Source organism: Balaenoptera acutorostrata, chromosome 2 (assembly GCF_949987535.1).
Source record: "Balaenoptera acutorostrata chromosome 2, mBalAcu1.1, whole genome shotgun sequence".
In the NCBI taxonomy this organism is placed as follows: domain Eukaryota; kingdom Metazoa; phylum Chordata; class Mammalia; order Artiodactyla; family Balaenopteridae; genus Balaenoptera; species Balaenoptera acutorostrata.
The window spans coordinates 33,019,710-33,029,173 of record NC_080065.1 but is presented as its reverse complement, the minus strand read 5'-3'; the positions used below and the strand labels follow the sequence as shown (position 1 = coordinate 33,029,173).

The following is a 9,464-nucleotide window of genomic DNA, read 5'->3' as shown; positions in this document are numbered from 1 at the left end:
ATTCATATTTATGAGTAAAAATTTAGGTCACTGTTTTGGGAGTTAGCATGGTTTTCCCTTGCAGTTGCGTGGGTCTTTTCCCCCAGCAGGTCTTCTCCTGAGGGCTGACTGCATACTTTGTGTCAGTGTGCTGGTTGTGTTGACAGACTTCACTTTGGGGTTCATGGATACAGAGCAGACAGGCAGCCTGAAGACATCCTCCCATTACTGCAAAGGAGGAGTGACTGCAAAGGAGTGGAAGCCTTTAGTGTATTTCTTTCCTGAACAGATCTACTTCCCTCTCCAGTCTCTCTCCATATCTTTTTCCAGCCAGGAGGTGAGAGAGAGTGGTCCTAGGGCATTTCCAGCTCTCCTTCTCTTTCTGGTCCCAGTTTAAAAGCCTTTTCCAGGCAGATAACTCACATTCTTAAAGGACAACTGTCAGCATTTATCCTGTGGCTAAATGCTACTGTTCTACATGCAGTTTTTTCATTAATATGTGATGATTGCCCATGTTACCTATATTTATTGACCCCAAGCTTCCTCTCTACCATGCTTTACTCCACTCTTAGAGTTTAGATTCCTTCTCTTTTTTATCTTCTTGTGAGTCCTCATAGTTTCTTGTCCAATTATGGCAGATACATGAAGATAACTTTCTAATGTATAATGTCTATATTTTAAACATCTATGTTTAAAATTTTTCTCTTTGTACAACTTTTTAATCATTTGAATGGATTTGGAAGTGTGTGCTTGGCCTGTTATTTTGATTAGTCTTTCCTACAAGTAATTTTAAAATATCTGTTCTCTATTGTCTTCTCAAATTTTCTATTTAGGATTGACTATCTACACAGGTTTACTTCAAAAAGCTGACAGTGAAGAAGTATGTTTGCTGATGTAACTGATATGTGTAATATACAGAAAAACATGCTAGTAGTTTCACCTAATTGTGCCAATAACACATAAATCCAGGTTTTGGAGTTCCTGGGAGAGCTTCAAGCTCCCATTAAATCGAGAAATAATCAAATGATCAGATGTGGAAGGCTGATTCTTTCTTGATTTACCTTCTACCACTCTCATATGGTTACCCCACTGGATCTCTGAGACAATGAGAGGGATCCTATATTCTTATCCTTCCATCTTCTTCAAGCCCAGTCACTCTGGGTCCTCACTGAGAAGTTAGGGAGTGGTTTCAATGGCCCTGGTACTGATGCAAATGTTCAGGGATCCCCGAAACTGGTCTAGGATTTCCCACCTGCAGCTCACTAGGTGCTGTTGTTATTTAAAGCTGAAGATCAATGTCTGAGCTACAACACCTGATTCTCACATGCCAGTTGTGAATGCCAGGGGGATAAGGGGCGTGCATGTGTGTGTGTGTGTGTGTGCGCGCACACACTCATAGATCTGTCTGTTGGGAGGCAAGAAGTGTTTGTAGTTCTACAGTAAGAAGTTAGTTAATATTCATTGAATATTGTGGGCGGGCCTCTGAAGTCATGTATGTGGGAATACAAAGAGCTCGTAGATATTTTTTCCTCAATGCCTCACTGAGGAGCTGAATTTGGATGAAAACTCCCTTCCATCTTTGCAAATACAATCTGTTATGGACTGAATATTTGTGTTCTCCCAAATTCATATGTTGTAATCCCCCCAATGTGATGATGATAGGAAGTAGGCCCTGTGGGGAGCGATTAGGTCATGAGGGAGCCCTCATGAATGGGATTAGTGCCCTTATAAAAGAGAGCCCAGACAGCCCCCTCACCCTCTTTCCACTGTGTGAGGACAGTGAGAAGTCAGCAGTCTGCAACCCGGAAGAGGACTCTCACCAGAACCTATCATGCTAGTACCCTGATCTCGGAAGTCTACCTTCCAGAACTGTGACAAGAGATTTCTGTTGTGTATAAGCCACTAGTCTATGATATTTTGTATAGCAGTCCAAACTAAGACACAACCTAATTGTATTTTTAGAAATAGAAATAAGAAAATAAGAAAAATGGTATAGAAGAGAACATCTGTACAGTTGAGAAGTAATGAGTAAAATGACTGTTTGGTTCTCTTTAAATGACAGTGTCATTTTCACATACATCCAGCCTTCTTTCTCTGCCACAGAGGTTTCTGAACTTGATGATCATGGCCCAGATATTTAAGAATGTACCCCAGTATGGTTTCCTTTGTTTGTTTATAAATTGTATTCTTGTACTACTATATGAATACATTATGAATATTAACATTTCCTATATTTGTATATGTTTTATAATATGTGGAGTAAAAAATGGGAAATTTGAAGAGTTTCTCTCCACAGCCTAATAAATTTAGCACATTGCCTATTTCTTGTACCCTTTCAATTAGATTCATTGAGTAATTATAAAACTTTTTATAGTGGAAATGTTAAAAAAAAAAAGTAGACATGAAAGTATAATAAATCCCATGTACCCATCACTTAGTTTTAATAAGTATCAATTTATGACCAATGTTATTTCATCTATATCCCCCATATCTCTCACTTAAATTATTTTTGAAACAATCCCAGATATAGAATAATTAAATTAATTAATTATATATTATATTCCACCTAGCTAACATAAAAGAAATGAGTGAAAGAAGAAATAGAGAAAGAAAAAAAGAGAGAAAATGAATAAATGAAGGAAGGAAGAAAGAAAGGAAAGAAGGAGGGAGGGAGAGGATGAGGAACATAGTTTAGTTATTATTTTATTCTTATAAATGTAAATTCAAATGAAGTAACAAGAGTTTGACCTGGTGCAAGTTAGTTTGCTTTATTTTGGAAATGATGCCAGTTAATGAGTATTTACCTTCAAAGATTTCAGTTCTTCTGCAAACCTGCTGACCCTGATTCCTGGGTACTTCAAACACTTTTAGATGGAATTCAGGCTCTGCAGGAACATTTGCTCTTACCCAGATGGTGGACATTATGGAACCAGAACCACCGTACTCTGTGTTTCCTTGCCACTTAAAACAAACGAACAAACAAATTAAAACTTGGTATTTTTCTGATCTTTGGTTTTATTTTGTTGTGTTTTCACTTTGGCTAAAAGACTTCAATAAAGATAGGGAAATGTAAAGCTACAGAGATTAAATATCAGCACATAGCAATGATCAAATCACACCCATAATCAGGTAACTTTCCTACAATCTCACATACAGATAATCATTTCCTAAGCTCACAAATATAAGACCCCATTCTTGTGGGTGCTGGATGAAAAAACATGGGTTTATCCTGAGGCCAAGGCTATTTTACTAACTGACCTTGGACTCTGCTGACCTCCAGAGGGAGCCCTATGGCAACCAAATCTGAGGCTGCCGTGAAAGATCCAAAATTAGTTTGAACTGCCAAGGCAACGTTCATGGAGTGTGGCAATATTTCTGATAATCAAAACTCAAATGTTGGCATTCAATGGTAGCAATTTCAGAATGGTGAGCAACTTTGATAAATAAGCAATTTGGTGCTATGCCAGTGTAGCCTCCTGAATCTATTGACAGGAGTAAGTATTCAAGCAAAACAATCTCTAATACAACCATCTGCATCTCTTTTGTTTCTACAAATAGCAATCATGGGAGTCCAGCTAACTGTACTACTTGGGAAATTCTTTGAGCTAATAACATACAGTAACTTAGAGTAACACAACTCTGAACAGCTTCAAAAGCCTGCCTTGATGGTACTTTGTGATATACATGTTACATGAGTCATTGTGAGATTTCGAAACTCAACATTCTCAACTATAATGTCTTTGGTGGGAGGAAGAGGATTTCAAAAAAAAAAAATCTACCACTGGCTGATACAGAGGAGCAAGGGATCTGTTATTTAAAATCAACAGAAAATCTAAAGTCTTAACACTAGTTCACCAGTCTTGAACTGCAATAACCATTTAATAATTCCTGCGGTGCTTTGGGCTCAGCCCAGGGCCTCATAGTTTTGTGTTTGGATTCTATTAAGGGTCTTTTATCTTATGCTCTAGGAATGAGAGTGATGAATGCAATACCACTGCTTTGTACTTGTCATTCAAAACAGTCTTAAGACCCCCAAAGAGTAGGTAAACTTGTCAACTAGGTATCATACATACTTTTGAAACAAGGCAAGTTATTATTAAACAAGTAACTCACTTGTGAACTAATGTACAATGCATGTGTAACGTACAATACTTTTTAAACATGGTTCAATTGAACAAAGAAAATTCTCCTATAAACCGAGAACCATTTAGATTATAAAACTGATATCTTATGATTAGAATTCATAGCTTTCTGAGAATTCTAATCATCAAATATCAATTTTTCCAGTATCATGCCAAAAGCACCAGCTGATAAGATCAACTGTTTACCTGTGACATGTCATTCTACTCTACTCTTGTGGGAGTACAAAGACACAGGTTAAGCAGAAAGGATATGGGAGGGAAGGAAGAACCTAGAGCAAGGAAACTGGTGGCATCATTTTGGCATCAGAGAGAGCTGATAAGAGAAAAAGCTTGGCTTTCAGAGGATTCTAACTCATTTTTAAACAAACTGCAAGCCAAGATATTATCCACCTGTTTCTTGACCCAAGCAGACTTCACCTTTTGTATTCTGACTTTTTGCTTTAAAGCAAAGTACAACGTGCCCATCGTGTACTACTAACTTGGTGGTGTGTCTGAAAAGTAACGGCTATGGCTTATTATAGCTGATACTTACTATGGTTGATACATCTGATGTCATTTCACATACAGCACTCCTGTAACATACTGCTTTCGGCTACACTGGCTTATTTCCAATGGAAGATGGTGAGTCAAAACAGAGAGTCCTCTGAGAGCAGAAGTGTAACGGAACATGCAGTGTAAGAGCCTGCTCTTGTCTCAGTCACAGGGTCGCTGCCCAGGGCTCACTCAATGACACACAACAGTGGGACACAGAGGAACCAGGCAGCAAGCTTTCCCCGGTACTGTCCCTATACTCTTAGGTCGTGGACTGGGAACTACTATGTTTAGGGAGTGCTTGTTTGGTTTCATCAGTCCTCAGGAAAGACATAACGAATGAAGTAGTGGAGCCAACCAGATCTGTTTAAGCAGGTTATGCTTGTTTACTTTGATAAGAGGACTTTATACTGATGCCATCTAAAAAAAGCCAAACTCTGATAAACAGAGTAGAGTGGTGGTTGCCAGGGGTTGTCGAGTATTATTGGTCAAGGAGTACAAACTTCCAGGTATAAGATTAACAAGTTTGAGGATCTAATGTACAGCATGGTGACTATAGCTAATAGTGCTATATCATATACTTGAATATTGCTAAGACAGAGTAAACCTTAAAAGCTCCCACCACAAAAAAGAAATGGTAACTGTGTGACAAGATGGAGATGGTAGCTAATGCTGTGGTGATAATCATTTTGCAATATAAAAAATGTGTCAAATCAACACGTGTACCACCTTAAACTTACACAATGTTATGTGTCAACTACATCTCAATAATGCTGGCATTGGGGGGTGGGAGTTACTTAAAAAAATACATATATAGATTTTTACTATATATACACCCCATACCCCAGACTCTGAAATTGGGGCTCAAAACTCTCTAACTTTATCACATTCCCTGGGTAATTATGGTAGTCAGCCAAGTTTGAGACTTGAAGGCCTAGATTTTCAAATACACTCCCAAATTCTACTCAGATTCTCAGTTTTAAATCTATTTTTTCTTCTCAGGCTTTAGCCAAAGACAAAACAGGATACCCCTTCCCTTTCCAGGCCTTCATATCCACAGAGCGAGTGTTGAATACTTTCTTGCCTTGCTTACTAAACATTTGTTTCATTTGACAAATGAAGACACAAACCCAGAGATGTTAAGTTCCTAGTTCAAGGTTACACAGTACACTAGTGGGAGTGCTGGAGCTAGAAAGCTGGCTCTATGGTCAGCTGACCATTCCTTTCCTTCTCTTTTCTCCCAGCTTTACATCCATTCGTGAGTAAGAAAAATGGAGGCATCTAGGGGACTTCTTTGAAACACTAGACCCTGCATTAGGGTAAATGTAGACGCTAATTTCCAAGCAACATTTCCTCTCAGAGAGAAACCTACGGAATAAAAAAGACTTAAAGAGACATAGCAACCAAATACAATGTGTGGACTATGGGGTCCCAATTTGAGCAAAATACCACCTGGATATTTAATCACATTAAGGAATCATGTTTAACTGTTAAAAAGGTGACACTTTTATTATGGTTCTATTTTTCAAAGTCCTTGCATTTTAGAAATACATATTGAAATATTTATGAATGCAATGATTTCTGGGATGCTTCAAATCCAGTGGTGGAGTGAGGGGGAAAAGTGGTTGCAATGAAACACACATTAGAAACGAGATTATCCATGAGCTAATAATGACTGAATCCAAGTGATGGGTGCATAGGGCTTATTATGCTATTCTCTCTTCTTATTCATATATACATATATATACTTTTTTCTCATTGTAAAACACTTTTTAAAACATTCATTTCTCTCAAGGCCTGGCTTACAGTTGTGTGGGGTATTTGATTTACCTATATGATAATATTTAGGGAGGTCCACAACTAGATAGAATATATATATATTTAATATAGAGCACAATTATTTTATTTCACTAATGAATCAGAAGACATTTTGGATATTATAATAAACGTTCCAATGAAAACAAACCCAATAAGCTATATGAATACTTTTTAATGTTGTTAGATTCTGTGATACCAACAAATGTGGGGAACACATAGTGTTGGTGCCCTCTTTCACTCTTACTTAATGCCAACATAAGCATCTTCTTTTTTCTATTTAAAATCTCTTTAATTTTTTAATTTTTAACACCTTTATTGGAGTATAATTGCTTTAGACAGAATATTGATAGCTTTATGTAATTCAGCAAGAAAATACCTCAGCCTCCTACCATGACCATCGTGAAGCAGGAGATAAATGCCAGCCATTTAAAGCAGAAACTATGGTTCTCTAGTAACAGGAATCTGTTTCAATGTAGCCAAACACTTCTATAACCTGTTACACTCTGAGGGACCTAAGAAACTGCAATAGGTAAACTATTTATTAAAATAGTAAAAGCAGTTTGATAAAAATCATAAGAATTATGAAACAGCAGTTACATTCCATAAGAGTTTTCATAGCTCGGAGTATGCTTGGGGAACTGTTAATTGCCTCAAAGTGAAATGAGGATGCCCACCAGGATCTGGCTAGGAGGTAAATTTCTAGTTAGGGTGTCAAGCTTAGCACCAGTTTCCAAATGTGCACAGGAAGCTGTGATAACAGATTTTGAGGCTAAACAGCTCTGCCTTTCTCCTTGTCCTTGCCCACCACCTCATTTCTGAATCTACAAGAGCTGTGAATCTTTTTTTTAATTAATTTATTTATTTATGGCTGTGTTGGGTCTTCGTTTCTGTGCGAGGGCTTTCTCTAGTTGCGGCGAGCGGGGGCCACTCTTCATCGCGGTGCGCGGGCCTCTCACTGTCGCGGCGCACAGGCTCCAGACGCGCAGGCTCAGTAGTTGTGGCTCACGGGCCTAGTCGCTCCGCGGCATGTGGGATTTTCCCAGACCAGGGCTCGAACCCGTGTCCCCTGCATTGGCAGGCAGATTCTCAACCACTGCGCCACCAGGGAAGCCCAGAAGCTGTGAATCTTGAAGGGTAGGATCTACCAGCATTCATTACAACTTCAGAGGTAGCAGGTTCCTAAGTTCAATGAAAGGTGTTTGGGGTTTGTCTTTAATCAGTAATGAAATACGTTATTATTTCAATGAAATATAAATGATTTTCAGTATTTCAATGAAGTATGCTATGTCAGCACAAGAAAACACTGGAAAGAGCTTTGTCTTATGACCTAGAAGTAGTAATAGATAATCTAAGGGGAAACAGATACAGCTCTCTGGAAAGATAATGTTTTGTGTTTTTATTTTTCTTCCAGGACTCCAAATAATTGCCTTGACAGCAGTCTGCTCTAAAACTGCCCCCTTCTGAAGACTCAAAGGTGTTTACAGAAACTGAAAGTTCCAGCAGTAGATTTCCATGAGCTCATTAGCAGTTCCTTTAGATGTCGGGTATACATGTCAATATCCATGCGGTATAAACCCCTGCTGTGAGCTTTCGTTTTAATTACAAACAAAGTAGCAGAAGGCAGATATGTGATGACTGCAACGTTGGGGCATCTTTTTAGAATCCCCTGCTTTGGTCACTATTATTCAAAGCAATTCCAACGCCATTTCTTGCCTGCCTCTATATGCTAATCAGCCTAGCCCACTCGGCTCCTCCCCCTTCCAGCCTCCTTTAAGAACTGTTCACTTTCAGCTGTCACGGAGGGTAACTCAGACCAGGCTTAGAAATCACTTGATTTAACTCAGTAGCATTTTTTTTTTTTTCCTTTGTGTATGTATTACTCTAGCAGTCGTCTCTAAATACTCGGGACATTAGACTTCATGTCAGCAGAAGGAGTCGATCATTGCAAAACTGTAATCTGTTAGAAATAGTTACTTTACTGGATTTTACACTATAAGGGGGGAAGCTTCAATGTGCTTTGAAATGAAAGAAGAATTAAGTTGTGTTTTTATCCAAATGAATTGGCATCTTTATATGTAGGAGAAGCTACAAGTTGGTAAATACTTATTTCAAGAATCATGACTAGGAAACACTTGGAAGTTTATTAGAGAAGTAAATGTTTTTCCATGCAAGGACAGGATCTGCCTGTACCTCTGTGGTTCCGGGTATCGTGTGAAGACCATTCTAGGTGACTGGCCAAGGGAAGGAATACCCTACTGATACTAGAGCCACAGCCGTACTGCCAGTACCATGTCTACCATACAAAGAAAGGGCGGCAGCCACCTGTTCAACAGTTTGCACACCTGTAGACTGAAGATTCCAGAGGACCAGCTACATCAAGGTGAGTCAGTCAGGCTAATGGGTTGTGTGTTATGTGATCTCCTGTCCATTTGCATTCCCAGAAGGATGGTGGGCTGGGGAATCTCTGCTGTGAAATGCTTTGCAATCTTCCATTTTAAAACTCTGAGAATAGACTTAATAGTGATGTACAAGGGTGAGTCAACTTGCATTCACTATTGGTTTAGGACCAATAGTCCTTTAGCATAAGGACTATAGAAGACTACTGAGAATGCATATTCCTTGGAGTTGTCATTCTGAAACTTATGTGCTTACACTTCTAGCCACTGTCATTTTTCCAGAGTACTCTGGATTTTGTGTAATTCAAAACACCCATCTAGGCAAGGCTGAATCTGCTACAGGGGAAGTTTGCTGAGAGTGGCTTTAAGTTAGTCTGCAACGTTCTCCCTTGTCCTACCACTAATGGTATCATCTTGGACTTGAAGTTTAAGCCTAAATTTGTCTGGATCTCTGGCTCATTCATTTGTGGGAGAAATAAATATATTCTTGGCTCTTTCTCTTTTATGGTTCTGGAACAGATGGAGACAGACAGGGAAAAGTGTCACATTTCACATGATGGGCACTCATTCAGACTGAACTATCTACCTTGTAGCCATT

At 38.8% G+C, this 9,464-nt stretch overlaps 1 protein-coding gene across 6 annotated transcripts in view; it reads left to right on the top strand.

Annotated features, from left to right (window-relative positions):
• Window positions 1-8,277: 8,277 nt before the first annotated feature.
• Window positions 8,278-9,464, top strand: part of RANBP3L (RAN binding protein 3 like) — a 49,620-nt gene continuing 48,433 nt past the window's right edge. For all 6 annotated transcript variants that reach the window (XM_028169065.2, XM_057540880.1, XM_007192205.2 and 3 more), the window contains exon 1: window positions 8,278-8,850. In XM_028169065.2, the coding sequence (XP_028024866.2) occupies window positions 8,760-8,850 (91 nt within the window). In that variant the 5' untranslated portion in view covers window positions 8,278-8,759. The remainder of the gene's footprint in view (window positions 8,851-9,464) is intronic.